Source organism: Micromys minutus (genome assembly GCF_963924665.1).
Source record: "Micromys minutus genome assembly, chromosome: 25".
In the NCBI taxonomy this organism is placed as follows: Eukaryota; Metazoa; Chordata; class Mammalia; order Rodentia; family Muridae; genus Micromys; species Micromys minutus.
Window position 1 is genome coordinate 11,499,119 of NC_137960.1, and position 16,441 is coordinate 11,515,559.

Here is a 16,441-nt window from a genome sequence, read left to right on the forward strand (position 1 = left end):
CGTATACTTCATGACACATTACCTAAAACATATCGTTATAATGCATAATATAATGTTATAATTCATAATGTTATGCATACCATAATGTAAGTCCCAGAGAGGCCATGAATGACAGACACTTGAAATACATTGATAAGTCAAGTCTAAATATTAATTATATTTACCTTTCTCATAAAACCTTCCGTGCATTTTTAAAAAAAAATTTTTGGCCTTCAAATCTAACCATACCTTCCTGTCATTCAAAAACCTCACCCCTATTTATTTAAATGGTGTTCTTTCCATCTGATTAAGTTTCTGTAACCAAAAGACATGAGCTTGGGCCACATCATCTCAGTGTTTACAAGCTACACATGGTGCAGGTAGACTGTGCAGGTATCTGTTTCCAGCTTTACCGTGTAAGAAAGAACCCATGAGCTGAGTATACGCCCCTCATGATCTGTGCCGTGTAGTTAATCGTTTCTGCGGAAAAGCTGGCAGTGGCATGAGTCGGCGCAATGTTAGTGCAGAGGAAATGAAGAGTGGTAAAAAATATAAGCAGAGGCACCAGAGGAAGAGAAACAGACTAGCACTCTAACTGGAGGTGAAAACCCAGCGTTGTAGCATTTCCAGGGCTGGGCAGCCTTCAGCGTTGCATACAGAGCAAGCTGTGAGTCAAGGTGGGATTCCTCCTCTTAGGAACTCGCGGGCTATCACGTGCTGCAGCGTGACGGGTAGGTGTTCTCCGGAGTGTCAACTGGCTGGCATAGCTGATGACATCACGGCAGTTTAATAAGACACCAAGTACTCATACAAATAAAATAAATGGACTTTTCCCTTCGGGAGGGAAGAGCAGTGATTCCCTGGACAGTGAGGGTGGCTCTCAGAGACATAGGTACAGACACTCCCTCAAATACTCCTTGGTGGCCTGTCTGAATCCAGAACTGCCACGTCTTACATCTTCATGAAAGGCATAAAAGGCATCACCCCAGTGGTTACTGTCTCCTTATTCCTTCTGAAAAAGTAAGTATTGTAAGAACGGATTTTAAGCTAATTGCAATTGATCAGTTATGATCTTTCTCATGAGGGTCTTTTTATAATTCTCTAAAACCATGTATCTGTTCAAAAAGAAGGAAGCTTGTGAGTTACTGACATTGTGGGGTTGTCATTAATACCTCCCTTAACAAGAGTCTGGTTAATCTCATGCACACGGAAGGAAAGATTATTTGGAGGAGTTGAACTTCCGCACCATGGACTACATGTCATTTCTTAGAAATGGGTGAACAGTCAGTGTCACTTATGCATGTCAATTGTCCCATGGCTGTGTTGACGGGTACACATTCTGCTGCGTCTGTAATCCTGCCCACGAACAGAACTGCATGTGACAGAATATGACCTGCTGCTTCAGAAATAACCAGGATAAGTTTGTGGAAATCGCACACAGAGTTTTGCTGCTGTGCACAAGTTTAAAGTGGGAAGTCCCTACGGAGCAGAAAGAAAAGGTTAGCAGTGCGGGCACACATGTGTGCATGTGAGTGTGTGAGTGAGTGTTCGAGTTTGTGTGCCTGTGTCCCTGTGTGAGTGCATGTGAGTGTGTGAGTGCATGCATGTGAGTGTGAGTGCGTGTGCACATGTGTGCACATGTGCATGTGTGTATGTGCACATATGTGTGTGCATATGTGAGTGTGTGAGTGAGTGTGCGCATGTGTGTTAACCCCAGGGGTCTGTCATTCCTTCAGGTTAACCCTGCCTTCCCAGGAGAGCAGAAGAGACAATCTCAGTGGTGTTGGAATCCTAGAAGACTGCTCCACCCTCCAGAGTGCTATAATTTTGCACAACATGGGTTTTATAATTTTTAATTTATATTCAGAAATAGTGTACTCTCAGGCTCTGAGACTGCACTCAGCCTCTGCCTGTGACACTTCAAAGGGTTTGCTCTTACTACTGTACGGTTGAAAATGTGGTTCTCACTTTCTTCAAATCAAACAGGATGTCTTGAACAAGATGTGGTAAGTTTCTAAACAGAAAGGTGTTTTTTTTTTTTTAATAGCAGTGATACTTGAAACAGTATATATATATATATATATATATATATATCATTCTTAAATGTCAGTTCTTCAGAGACCTAACTGAAGCTTGAAGCTTGGGGACAGCAAGTTTTGATAATAATAATAATAATAATAATAATAATAATAATAATAATAATAATACACACACGTATATATCTCCAAACTTTTGAGGACCTTGCAAACTTGGCAACACTGAAGAGGATACAAATACACACATTACTTTATCTATTCCATTATGCAAATTTTTCCTAGCTGACCATTATTTACTGAACTAAGATGTGGAAATACAAATGGTGAGTGGGTCTCCTACCATTTGAGGTCTTGCAATTTAGAACAGAGGTCACCAAATAAAGATTTCCTATTATGTGAGCAGTAATTTAGTATTATATAAGAGTAGTAATAGCTCAAGTACTGGGATAGATAAAGGAACAGAAGCCCTACAGGACAGCAAATTAAAATTACCATCTATTGGTAAGTGAGTATTTTTAGCAATGAGAGAGAAGAAAGCACTGTTTTAAGCATACCTGGAAACTATATGATTTTATGAAACCGACATCAAAGTATAAGAAAAAATTAATTATGATATTTTTAAATTATGCATACAGCGCTTGTCTTCTGATAATTTCCTTGGAACCAGGTTATAATTTTGCACTGGATGCAGCCCTAACTATAGACATCTTAATTCAAGGGAATAAATCTGTACAAATAATTACAAAGCTAAAATCCAAATAACAGCTACCGTGAAACATTGTTACTGTTTCCGTGTTCAGTGGGTACAGACTTAGATTTTTGTCTGTAAATGCAGCAAGTGAGGCCAGCACGCTTAGCCAATGGAATGATCAGAATACTGATTTTACTTGCTGAGAAGCTACCATCGTCGTCATCATCATCATCATCGTTGACTAAGAACATCAGCTATTTCAATAGTCAGTAAGAATTGAGGATGGAAACTAAAACTTTCTTCCACAGAAACTGCAGACCTGGGAAAGTTTTTAAAACAACCTTAATGGTTTAAATGGGAGACTTCGGCTAGGAAAGATAACTTAATAGAGTAGACACCAGTGACCAAGAAATCATTTATCACCCTCATGGAAACGATCAGTTCACTAGGTACCAAAGTCACGTGTGCCGAGAGCAAATGCCCGGAGACTCTGAGCATCCTGTACAGGGGAACGGGACCATTAGGGCCACACATCCATTGCACACTTAAACTTAATGATCTCCCAAATTCTTCATTTATCATGTCTACTGTGTTCTAATTTCTCTCTATAGTTCTATATTGTCTGGTTTGTGAGTTACTGGACAGAACAAGCTGATTGGCCCGGTGAGCAGTGGGTGTCCATTGGTGCTAGTGTGCTCACGGACCACAGTGGACAGTCTGCAGCTGGGACTTCTTGCTGTTGATGTGTTTATAGCTATGAACTTTTGCTTATTTTCCCAGCTGTGATAAGCCAGTTACAGAAGTTCTGTAGCATCCTGGGGAAGGAGCTCCTGAGCTAAAGATCACTGCTTCCAGAGATAATGCATTCTTCTTGTTAGATGTTATAGTCACAGCAAGCCTCATACGACTTGTTGCTGCTCAAACCGAAAAATGTTATGACTGCCATTGGTTTTCTTATGTAAAATAAAAAATTGTTTTAGAAATAGCATGCATATTAGCATTAAGAAATAATTTCAAGTCACTTGTATGATTTAAGGCTTTAATCTTTTTAGGCTTTTCAACAATAGCTCATTTAATATGTTTATTTGCATTTCCTAGAAACCATTAGGAGCATGAGTTCAAAGTAAAAATATAAATCTTAACATTCTGTTCAGACATAAAAGACACCTTGGAAAGAACTGTAGGTTTTATCCAGAGTGCTTTATACTGGTGTGATTATTTTTTGACTTGTATCAAATGTAATGGTTTAACAACATTAAAAGAAAAATTTTCTTCATTATTGTTGTAATAGTGTATTGGTTGAAAGCCCCCTGTCTTGATTGGCAACGTGGGATGTTTGGAAATAGGTCAACAGTCTACATGATTAAAGGAAAGTCTTCTAAATATATCTGAAAAAGACACTGAGATTTGTGTTTATAAAAATATGTTATATGTGGGCTTAGCATTTGCTTATAAAATAGCTACAAATAAATCAGACAAAATGCATGAATATGAAACCTTTCCCACACAAAACTCAACCTAAATAAAGATCCTGCATGATGGCTCATGATTCCAGATGCAAACAGTTCTGCATGTGCTCATTATTAATGCTGCATAAATTGGCAAATATTAACCATTTTTAATGTAACCAAAAAGCTTATCCTCAGCTGTCTACTTTCATTGGTGGTCACAAAAAACATGCCCCGTAGATGTATTGTCAGTAATCAAGACTTCTCAAAGGAGGAGAGGCGTCCTCAAGATGTAGATGCTTCTTGGAATTGGGAAGTGTCTAACCTCAGCCTAGAGCATCGGCCAGAGTCTCTACTTACAGGTGGGTCTGCGTCTTCAGCATAAACGGTGGTGATTGGAGTCCCCTTGACTGCATCCGGAGCCACCATCCCCTTGTAGATGCGTTTGCTGAACACTGGAGGGTAGTCATTCATGTCCTGTAAAAAGCAAGTGACAGTTTAGTGCTGTGACCAAAGGAGGCCAGGGAACGGGTTAGGTCAATCTGTCCCTTCATGGCATGCAACCTATTTACCAAGGCCAGCCTTATCCTCCCAGAACTGTTTATCTCCCAACTGACACCTTAAAGAAGTAGGTAGGGTCCCTACATTAGTGTGTGCGATATTAGCTGAAGGCCAACCTCAGAATATCACACTTTGAGGGCTCAAACGGTGCTTGAAATTTCCTCCAGGCTATCCCTAACAGTATGATGTGAGTTCTTTGAAAACTTGAAGAGAATCTTTGTGTAGTGTGAAATGTATGAACATGCGTGCAAGCCGATTCATTATGTGTGTAGGGTGGGCATGCATGTGTTTACATGTGCATCTGAAGGCCGAAAGTACGACTTTGGACACTGTTCTGTGGATGCTTGCCCTTCTTTGTTTTTTTTTTTTGAGGAGTTGTCACTAACTGGCCTGGGACTCCCAAGGAGGCTAGACTGGTTGGTTTATGAGTCTCAGAGATTTGTCCATCTCTGCCTACCCAAAACTATACAAAAGCACATGCCACCATGCCCAGTGGTTCTCTCCCTTTTCCCTTTTTCCCCTTCCCCCTTTTTTCTGCAGGTTCTGGGTCTTGAATTCAGGTCTTCATACCTGTAAGTCACAGCATTAGCAAACAAGCTATCACTGGCCACCTGGCTCTAAATGTGATCAAAAGTTACAATCTGAGTCAGGTGCTGTGGCTCACCTTTTTAATCCCAGCACTGGAGAGGCAGAGGCAGTCCGATCTCCAGTTCCAGGCTAGTCTAGTTTATAGAGAGAATCCCAGGACAGCCAGGGTCACACAGAGAAACCCTGTTCCCTATAACCCCCAAATAGAGTCCAGGAAACAGGATAAAAGATGTTTTTGTTATTTGTTTTGCTGTTTCTCCTTTTAAAACTTCTTTGTGTTCCTACAACACGTTGGAACATCCCAGACACTTAGTATGATTGCATGGACAAACTGTGAAATGTTTGTTATTTCAGCTTTCATTCTAAGGAGCACAAAGCAATAGGAGGAGGATGTCTTCCCAGAAGCACACTACCGTGATGGTGTTCACCATTCCATATGGTTACAGAGTGAAAACAGTGTTAATTTACTTAAGGGAAAATTTCAAAGCACTTCATACACATCTGATTTCATTTCACTCTGGTGAAGGCTGCCAGTCATGGAGTAGATACTAAGGTACAGGCATGATAATTAAGCACCGGATACTATACTATTGGATACAATCTGACTCCAGATAAAGACGCCCCTGTGAAAACTCTCCTAGCCACAATCTGACCAATAAAAGTGGTGGTCCAGACACGTACTGACTTGTCCGAACTGATATAATTATTTGTAAGAGCCAAAAACAAACAAACAAACAAAAAAAATCAATTTCTCTGAGCAGACAAAGATTTTTCTTAGTCTTTGTATCATTTAGGGAGAACTGAATGCCATTTTTTTTTTTTTTTTTTGGTCTGACTTAATAATATTTACTACAGTGGCTGCTTTAATGTTTGATCAAGCTTCACATCCTACACTGTTTGGGGTGCTTGAGACAAACACACTTAGGCTCTGTGCAAATTTCGTCAACTCCCTATTGCTCTTTTCCAAGGCGCCTTTTAAAATTCACGCTTAATGAATGTGGTTAAACACCAACCATTCTTTCAGACACACAGTTTCTATCTGACTGCTGTGTGTAGCTTTATGTTACCACCTTCGCTCTGCAATCGGCTGTGCCACCAGGCTTTCCTTGAATCCTCGGACAAAAGACACATTGTTTTTTGATAACTTGTCCTTTTTTGTCACAACTGTTGGGCTCTGCTATCTCCCGTCTGGAAAAGTGTGCCCTTACCAATTATCTCTGTCTCTCCACCTGACTTAAACTTACCTCTTAGTCTTAGCCTCTGTCAAACATCCATGTCCACCAGCCTGTAGTAGTGGCCACAGGCCCCAGCTCCTCCCACCCCCGAGACCTCACGTGGTTGAAGTGTTCTCCATCCATAGCAGGGCACAAACTCCTCTCTCTTTCCTTGCATCTGCTTTTTCCGCCTAGGACCCAGAAGTCCCACCTCTACCTTTTGCCCAGCCATTGGTTTCCAGATTTCTTTACTGACGAATCAAGAACCATTTGGGAAACAGGACCTTAGCATCAGAACCGCCCCTTTCCACCAATGCTAACTGGAAATGGACTCATTAAGCAATTGTAAGCTTCTCTTTTTGTGGAAACGGTCGGAGTTGGTTATATCTGAGAAGCGAGGCAAGTTTCCTTTCATGTGTACAATGTAGTATGCCAAATAAGAACCTGAAGACGTTATCTAGAAACAGCGCTCAGTTCGAAAAACTGAAAAACAAAAATAAAAGGCATGTCCTCAGACATGTGGCGTTTACAACAACTTTTTTAAAAAGAGAAGACTTCATTTGCAAGTTACGCAGTGTAGAATCTGAGTTAGCAAACGGACTTGGAAATACGGGGTCCCCGTAACCAGTGGTGTAGAGGATTCTTCTGGGGATCTGGGCAGGGAAAACGGAGGAAGCATTTGCATGCACACTGTCCAGTGATTTTGTCAGGGGTGCTCTCAGAGACTGAATCACCAACAGAAGAGCAAGCACTATCTGGACTGTTCCCTTCCCGCCTCCCCGACCCCCACGCATCTGTAGCAGATGAACAGCTTGGTCTTCATGTGGGTTCCTCCAACAACTGGAGCAAGGGCTGTCAATGAGCCTGTTGCCTGCCTGCCTGTGGATCCTGTGCCCTGCCTGCCTTGTCTGGCCTCCATGGGAGAGGATGAGCCTGGTCCTGGAGCGGCCTAATGTACTCCATGGGGGTGATGGTGGTGGTGGCGGTGGTGGCGGTGGTGGTGGTGGTGGTGGGTGGCCTTGTGTTTCTGGGGGTGTGACGCCCAGAGGGGGGCTTCCCATTCTCAAAAGAGAAAGGGAAGGAGGAACAGCGGAGGGCAATATTAAATAAATCAAATTTTAAAAGTACAGTGATTAATTTAGTGAGTGTGTTTTATAACTAAAGATGGAAATTCATATACACCCCTAAGCTGTAACTTCTAGAGGTCATAAAAGGAGAACCCCACATCACACATCTAACTACACTACTTTCTGAGGTTGATAAACTTATTGTGATCCTGGGTTCTTTGGTTGCTTGGGTGGTTTTTGTTTGATCTCTGGCCCAAGGAAACATAAATTTTCTGAAGCTCCAACTCTCTGGTGGTGGGTTATTTTTCTAGTTTCGTTAGTCCAGTTCTTGGTGGTATGGAGAGAAAAGACCCATTTTTCTTTTCTGCTGGGCAGGCCTTGGCAGGCCTACCTTTGTGACTTCACACCGGGTGTTTGGATATCCATCCTCATAAACGGATTACACACACGCCAAAGGTTATAATAACAGAAGACCATTAAGGGATTGCTGATCCTTCTCATTACTTTGCTTGCCATTGACAGCATGAAGAACGAATCAATATCGTTATAATGTAACCGTATTTCTTTTGATGGCCTACTCTACATGTTTTAGGCTTATGATCTCTATTGTGGGTGAAATCTGTGGCAGATTGCCCGTCATATTTCTCCCACGGTGTGCCGTTTTGGGTGAGACAGTTTATTGGAATGCAGTGCCAACACGCATAATCAATAGTTCATTATATTTATGCTTCAGGGCCATAAAAGAAACAAAACAAAACATTGCTGGTGTGAAAATATTCTATTATGCAGTTAAATTGAAAAGCTCAACTCGACCACCAGAGGACAGTATTGGCAAAAGGAAAGATTTCTTCCTCAGCGCTATAGTTAATTTTATCATTAAAACCCATTATGGCTTGCTTCCTGTGGTTATATTTGTTGATCTGAACAAAAATTGGTTTTTGTATTTCAATAGCGCGTTCCAAATGTTGCCGTGGTTTTCAACTAAAACAACACCAGGCGTCTCTCACTGCGTTATTTTTTTTTTAAGCAGTAAAGCTTGTAATTTAAGACGTGACCTCAAGTTATGGTTAGCTAGATGAAAGAAAACATGAGTTTTATGTATTAATTTTCAAAATGAAAGTCTAAAGTAGTCACGCAAACCAATTTTTTTTTTTTCAGACCAAAGGGTAGATTTGAGGGGGAAAAAAAGAATAGCATTCTAGGATACTGTATGGTAGCTGGCCAGTTTATAACAAGCTAAAAAAATGAGCACAGAAACTAAATTTTTTATAAATATGAATCAATTGTGGTCTACATCTCCCTCAGCACGGCGACCCTCCCCCGAAGAAAGACAGTGATGTGAAACAGAGAACGGAGCTACATCTCTGCTTCTAACATTCTGCCTGCAGAGGCATTCTGACTTGTCTGGCCATCTTCTTCTCCATCTTCTCAGTTAAGGACAGTTGGGTCTATTTTCTGTGCCGATTAGCTCTCTCCCTGGCCACCAGGGTCCATGTAGGACCCTGTTATATTCTTCTCTCCTGTAGGTCTGTCTTCTGTTTCTTGCTGCCTTCTTGGGTTATGCTTCCTGACTCCTCTCAGACCCACAATGAGTGTGTTATCTAGACGTGGGCACCGTTAGACACATGGTGTATTTTCCTGCTTCGCAATGTGACATTCTTAAATGCAAGTCGATGTCTTTGATAGTTTCATAGTTTTCGAAAACTAAACTCAACCACTGGAAGATTCTTTCTCAGTGGTCGAGGGCGACTGGCCGTTCACGGTTGCCAACTTGAGTACATCTGGAATTAGCTAGAACTCGAAGTTGGAGGGTATAGGAGAAAGGGCGGGGCCATCTCTGTGGAAATGCCGCAAAAGCATCTCCTGCAGGAGGACCTAATTGAGGACTGCCTGAGAGAAAAAGAATTGCAGGTGCAGACAATACCAGCCAATCAGGAACTGATATTAGAAGAGACGCTTTCTTGGGACCAATGGGGTGCGCGGGCAGAGGGTATTATAGGAGCTTGTAGCAGTGTTCAGATGAGGTTGTTGCTCCCAGCTTCTGTGTAACTGACTCAGTGCCACGTCAGCCCCAACCCCCAAAAACAGTAGGAGGCAGCAAGTTGGTACACCTGTGAGAGATTGTTTTTTACTTCATTCGAAGCAGGTAGATACAGTTCTAGTCTGTATCGTTGAGCTGGGAAGATACATGGCTTTAATCTAAGCCACACCATCTGCTGGAAGCTTGTATCAGGAAGCTTTTGCTCTGTGCCTGCTTCTTTCTGCCCTCACTAGCAAGTCCTGTTCTTCACCGTCACTAATGCCTATTTCTTTAGGATTGCAGCGCATGTGGAAGATAAGTCTTGCGGACTGAGCAAGCCAGTAAGCAGCAGCATTCCTCCATGCCCTCTGCACCAGCTCCTGCCTCCAAATTCTTGCCATTTGAGTTCCTGTCTTGACTTCCTTTGATGGTCAAATGTGATGTGGAATTATAAGCTGAATAAACTCTTTCCTCCCCAACTGGCTTTTAGCCCTGCTGCTTCTTAACTGCCACAGAAAACCTAAGACACCTAGATTTGGTAGCGGACGGTGGAATTTCTGAGTTTGTAATATTTTTTCTGCTACAGCAAAAATCTCTGAGAAAATTGAAGAAGGATTGATTTATTTTCCGAGTTTTAAGATCGTTAAATACCAAAGCTTTCTATAACATAAAGACCAAAGCTTTGTGCTTCACAGTGGCCAGAAAATAAAGCGAAAGAAGACACTTTAATTTTAAACGAAGACCCTCCTTAATTCATTCCTTTATAATTTGTTAGTGAATTAATCCCTTCATGAGGTCAGTGCCCTCTTGGGCACCAATCAACAAGATCCCTGGTTCTCAATATCCGAACACTATACATACCAAAGAACTTTCGAGAAACATTGAAACTCTAACAGAGATACTACAGGCCTATGTTCATTATCATGGTATATATTGGGCCTCAGGGGACAGAGGCACAAAGATCTCTGAGAGTTGGAGGCCAGCCTTATCTTCAGAACCAGCTCCAGACAGCAGGGGATACACAGAGAAACCCAGTGCAAAAAAGGAAATCCAAACAACCAAACAAAAAACTAACCAGACAGACAACCAAACAAAACAAAAAATACAAAACGAAACCAAGAACAAAAGAAAACTCTCAGATAATATTCAAAATACCACTTTCTGAAGGGAATTTTAAACACTCCACCATTATTTGTTGCAAGAACCTACAGATAAACTATTGCATAGTTTTAAAGATTTTTATGGAAGTTTTTGTTATGGATAAGACAGAAAAGATGTAGAATTTATATCTACATTTAAAACAACCATCCATTCAATCTTCAATCATACAAATATTTGTTTTCTCTAAAACCCAAGGCAGTTCCTCAAATATCATTCTTTGGAACATTAGTCCCAGAAGAGGTTTTATAAACAGGACCAAATATTCTTTATTAGTATCCAAAACATCATTTTATTTCTCCTAAATAGGAAATCTATATTAACATTATATGAAGTTCTGCTGTGTAGAAATGTATTATGAGGTCTCATATTTTCCAAAGTTATTTGTCTATGGGGTGAGTGTTTATGCATGTGAATGTTTGCATGTATGTTTGTGTATGTATATATGTGTGGGGATGTATTCCAGGGGCCCCACACAGAGATCTCTGGTCTGGAAAGGGGAATGGCTTCTGCTGCTTCTGCTGCTGGGTCCGGCTAGGTGCGTGGTTCAGGGGAGGGGGAGAAGGCTCAGGTAGGGAAGGGGAAAGGCTTCTGCTACCTCTGCTACTGCTCTGTCTTTGTTTCCACTGCTGTCTGTGATGTGTGTATATGTGTGTATGTGTGTATATGTGTATATGTGTGTATGTGTGTATATGATGTGCATGTAGGTGTGTATGGTATTTGTTTATGAAGTGTGCATATGTGTATTTGTGGTGTGTGTATGTGTTTTGTGTGTATGTGTGTGTAGTATTTATCTATGATGTGTATATATGTGTGTATGTGGTGTGTGTGTGTGTGTGTGTGTGTGTGTGTGTGTGTGTGATTACTATCTCTGAGTAGTAGTGTACTATAAACAGATTGCTGGGAGACAAATCTGAGATGTTGAAGATGTAGATAATTATTGTTTGGAAAACTTAATGAGTTCAATCAGAGTTTTCTGAGGATATAATAAAATACCAAACATGACAATCACCATAGAGTGTATGACAGCTCGTAAGCTCAGGGACAGCAGCTGTGCATGGTTGGGGAGTCACTATGATCACAGAACCTTCATTCACTGGTCACAAGGCCTTAGTGGGAATAAGATCGTAACACATTCCTTCACTCCCACTGAACGTGGGTTGGAGCTCTTAAACCGTGACAAGATATATTTTTTTTAATTAGGAGTAAAACTGGTAATCAATGAATGTTAAAAGGCTGTATCATATGCACAAATAAGGTGCTTTCTTAAAACTTCCAGAAACTTCCACGCTCTATTGATAGAGTTCTGAGAGACCCATGTAATTGCCACAGCTCAGGAGACAAATTCAACTTGTATGTTTTTATTGGCTTCTCTGGTCTAGAGGTGACAGGTAACATTTTGGTTCTCAGTCTAGGCAGATAGAATATGAAGAGGTCAGGAACAATTATCTCTTTTGGCCCAAATCATGCCTCCCTATGTGTTCAGTTTCTTAAATGTGATGGCCAATACATTAGAAGAAAGACATTAACAGGACGCTGAGCAAAAGAAGAGAAGAGGAAAGATATTGGAAGGCAACCATACAAAACCAATTTTTCTTCAAGACAAATGACCTTATGGAAGAGCTCAGTATTTCATTTTTCATTTTTAAATTATATTTTATGTGTAAGGGTACCTTGTTTGCATATGTGTCTGTGCAGGTCTGATGCCCGCAAAGGCAAGAGGAGGAGTTCTCTGCAACTGGAGTTCCACGTATGGTGTGAGCTTCTATGTGGGTACCATGAATTGAACCCAGGTCTTCTGGGAGAGCAAAAGCATGCATGAATCTTTCCAGCCCCCCACATTGAGTAAAATTTAAGAATAACTGTGAGACTGTAATGGTCCAGGGTTATGGAGGAAGGGTAAAGGAAGCTTCAATCCCAGATACCTCAAATACAAGGACAGAAGAGGTGGCTTCTCCCCCTACCCCACCTGGTGACCAAAAGTTGGCTCCCTCACCATCAACCCTACTATGAATGTATTACTCTGACAGTGGTCAGGATCTCCACTCCTTGTCTGACCTTATAAGGTTTTCTCTGTCCCAGGGTATGCAGGTAAAGCATCTTCTCCAACCGTGTCCTGGTCAGTGATATACTGCCACACAAACCTTGCCCCAGAGACCCTGGCTACCTCCCCAGGGCATAAACACTCTCCTCCTCAGTAAATGAACCAGCACTCCAGAGCTGTTCCCAGGTGTGTTTATGGCCTCACTGACCAAGACCCAGCTCTACCCCTTGGTTAAGCTTCCCTCCTTTCAGTCTTGATTCATCTGGAGACCCAGCGGAAGAAGTGGACACAGGTAATAACACCAGCACTTTAATAGCTAGTTTTCTATAATTGCTGCTTTGTTCTAAAGTCTCTCCAATTAGACAGGAACGTGATGGCTGTTGTTAGTTTTACAGCATGCAGAGAGAGGTTCTGCCTCTTTTCTGTCCAGGATACATATGCAAGCTGTGGATACTATGTCCAAATCAAAGCCAGGACTCTACTCTGTGGCCTTCAGGTATTGTGGTTTTTTTCAGGGCTGCCATGGCCCTGTGAATTAGTTCCTTCAGGAAGAGCTAATGTCTTGTTTATATTCAGTGGAATAGCTGTATTTTGTTCTGGAGGAAAGTCCTTTGAAAGAACAAAATCTGAGGTCCTTCTAAGAGCCACTGTTTGCCACACCCTGAGCTTGAATATGGGCAATCTTTACTGCAGACCCTCTGTGTAGCTCTTCTTGCTCCACAGAGTACTCTGGGACACACAAACATACTTGTCCTTGGAGGTGTCATTTGGATATGAACACCTTCAGTCTTTCCACACTCCTTCTAGCTCTGCAACTATATCACTCTATAATTGGATTATATATCTCAGATTCTAAGAACTGCCTTGCTTATAACTTAATCTGGAAGGCAGGATATTATACTGGATCACATTATTAACATTTTGGAGTTTTGTTTTTGATTTTAGATACTTCCCTTTATTGTGTAATTTACTATTTTCCATACAATAAAGGTTTCTTTATCAGTGCCCTCTAAATCTACAAAAATGTAGTTTTATGCTATTATATAATACTGTAAGATCTATTAAACTATTATATATTGTATAATTATATAGTAAAGTATAGTTAGCTTAGACTATTGGAACTTGACACTGGAAAATTTTTTAACTGTCATTTGTTGTAAACTCTTATCTTGTTCATCAGTGTCCCTTGATTTACGTATTTACCAAGGTTTAAAATATTAGATGAAATTAATACTAAATACCATTTCATTTTGTCTTCTTCTTCAAAAAAGAAACCACACCTCTGCTCATATCTTTCAAAGAGAGAATCTTTAAGATACTTTCTCCATGGTGACTGTTTGTGGAGCAAATATCTCTTCCTCAAATACTGTGAAAGTATATGGTCAGCAGGATTTGGGGAGGTTGCAGTACAGAGAAATGAGAGCTGTTGGTTATCTGTTAGGAACAGTGGGGATATTTTGTTGACTTCAGTAGTATATGGAAGACCCAGTAGTGAGGAGAAGCAGAGAGAAGTCAGATTAGATCAGTCAGCTTGGAGAGGAGGTTGAGCCAGAAGAGCTGAGTTGAACCACTCTCCCAGAGTTCAGAAAGAGCTAGAACGGGTGAGCTTCTTTAGTAGTAAGTCTCAGAGGCTGAAAATATTCCAGGCCTACGTAAGATGGTGTAAAGGCTAGAAGCTTCCAGAACTTAGCCTAGGCTAGCAGACAGGGGCAATAAGCCTAGGAGGTTACAATTAACATCAGGAAAATACAAGTTATATTTACACATGTCAGTAAGAATTGGACTATTTTCCTTTTTTTTTTTTAATGCTTAAGGACTTAGGCCTACCATGGCATCAAGGTAAGAAAAGCAAGCTGTTTGTCATCTGGTCCAGGCACAATTTTGGTGTACCCGGTTATTTTTGTCACTCTTACTGAGTGACTTGCATCTACTTTCTTGTCATGACAACTTCTCCTTACTCCAAGAGTATGCATTCACACCCTAGAACTAACAATGCAGGCCAGGCTGATATTGTTCTTGTGGGGACCATCTTTGCCTCCCTCTTGTTAAAAGCATGGTTGTATTGACCATTATGCCTGGAGGTCAAGACAAATTCTTATCCACCAGGAAGGGTAAGCCAAGCCCCAGTGCAGGAAAATCAAAGATTGATCAAGAACCTACCTGTCTCTGTAGCCCTTTGTATCTTAGAGTCTTGAAATTATGAACTGAACTCATCCATTCTGAGGAAAATGAATTCATCCTCTCTACACTGTGTTTCTCTCTTTCTCTCCCCCCCCACAATTTTTTTATTGAAAATTCTCTGCATTTACATTTCAAATGTTATCCCTTTTCCACAATCCCATCTCCCCCCTTCCCCTCACTGCCTCCATGAAGGTGCTCCCTCTCCCAATCACCCTATCCCAACCATCCTCTCCCACCTCACCACCTTGGTGTTCCTCTAACACTGGGAAAACAAGCCTTCACTGGACCAAAAGCATCTCCTCCCACTGATGTCAGAAAATGCTATTCTCTGCTGCATATGCACCAGGGGCCATGAGTTAATATTCACATAGCTATGGACTTTGGGCCATACTGTATCAAAATGAAGTTCTGATTTGACCAGTCATGCATATGGCAGACTCATAGCTGTCCTTCAAAGATTTGTTTAGTGCACCTTTAAAATCTACCTTGTAGGGTTATTTTGCAAGTCTCCATAATTACTTCACATCAATTAATCAATATCACTCTCAGTCACTATGGCTTTTCCAAAAATAGACTGAGTTTAAAAAGACAGATGTGGCATATATAGAGAGGAGGACAGTCACCCCAGGTTCCTTACCTTCACAATTACCGTGACTGTTGCTATACCAGGTGGCATCGTCCCATAAATATCAAAGGCCTCCACCAAGAATGTGATGCTTGCCTCTTGGTCGGGAAAGGCCTCATAATCCAAACTCCTCAGAAGAGACAATTCCCCAGTAAATGGATGCAGGGCAAAAAGGTGCTTCACTTCCGGGCTTCTGATCCGGTATGACACATTAGCTCCAAGATCAACATCCTTGGCCTAAGACAAGTCAGAGAGAAGAATGGTTACATCTGAGGGTTTCCCACAAGTGGACTGAGGGCTGATGGGAATGTATCAGTACCTTGGACAGCATGGATTTGATGATAGGAAAGGGACACATGACTTGACATTTATCAGTAGATGGGAAATGGAAAGAAGGAGCAAGGACAGACATAAGAAAATGAACATGAAATATCTGTGAATAGAAGTATTGAGGGAGTGACTGACATATACAGATTCTAAAATCCCATAAGGAAAATAAGGATATGTAGAAATTGTTGCTTTTGAGAAGGATGCCTTGGAAGGGCGAGGTAATATATTTACGAAGGCTTCTCTCCTGCACTTTCTTGCCTTTTGACCAGTGTGTGTTAAGCACTCATTATGCAGAAGGTAAAATGAAGAGAATAAAATGAACTCAGGTGTATAAGACATAAATATCCAAATAAAAGGGGAAAGATGATGTGAATCTGAATTGGAGCCAATATGAAAAGATGGTTGCATTTTGTTTTTGTGCGTGAGTGTGTGTGTGTGTGTGTGTGTGTGTGTGTGTGTGTGTGTGTAGGTAGGTAGGTAGGTAGAGTGGCCCTTACAT

The 16,441-nt window shown here is 41.2% G+C and overlaps 1 protein-coding gene across 11 annotated transcripts in view; it reads right to left on the reverse strand.

Moving 5' to 3' along the window:
* The window catches only part of PCDH15 (protocadherin related 15), a gene marked incomplete at both ends in the record, with an annotated part of 610,552 nt that overhangs the window by 152,896 nt on the left and 441,215 nt on the right, over positions 1 to 16,441 (reverse strand). For all 11 annotated transcript variants that reach the window (XM_080938401.1, XM_080938402.1, XM_080938400.1 and 8 more), the window contains 2 exons: positions 4,515 to 4,631; positions 15,625 to 15,849. In XM_080938401.1, the coding sequence (XP_080794527.1) occupies positions 4,515 to 4,631; positions 15,625 to 15,849 (342 nt within the window). The remainder of the gene's footprint in view (positions 1 to 4,514; positions 4,632 to 15,624; positions 15,850 to 16,441) is intronic.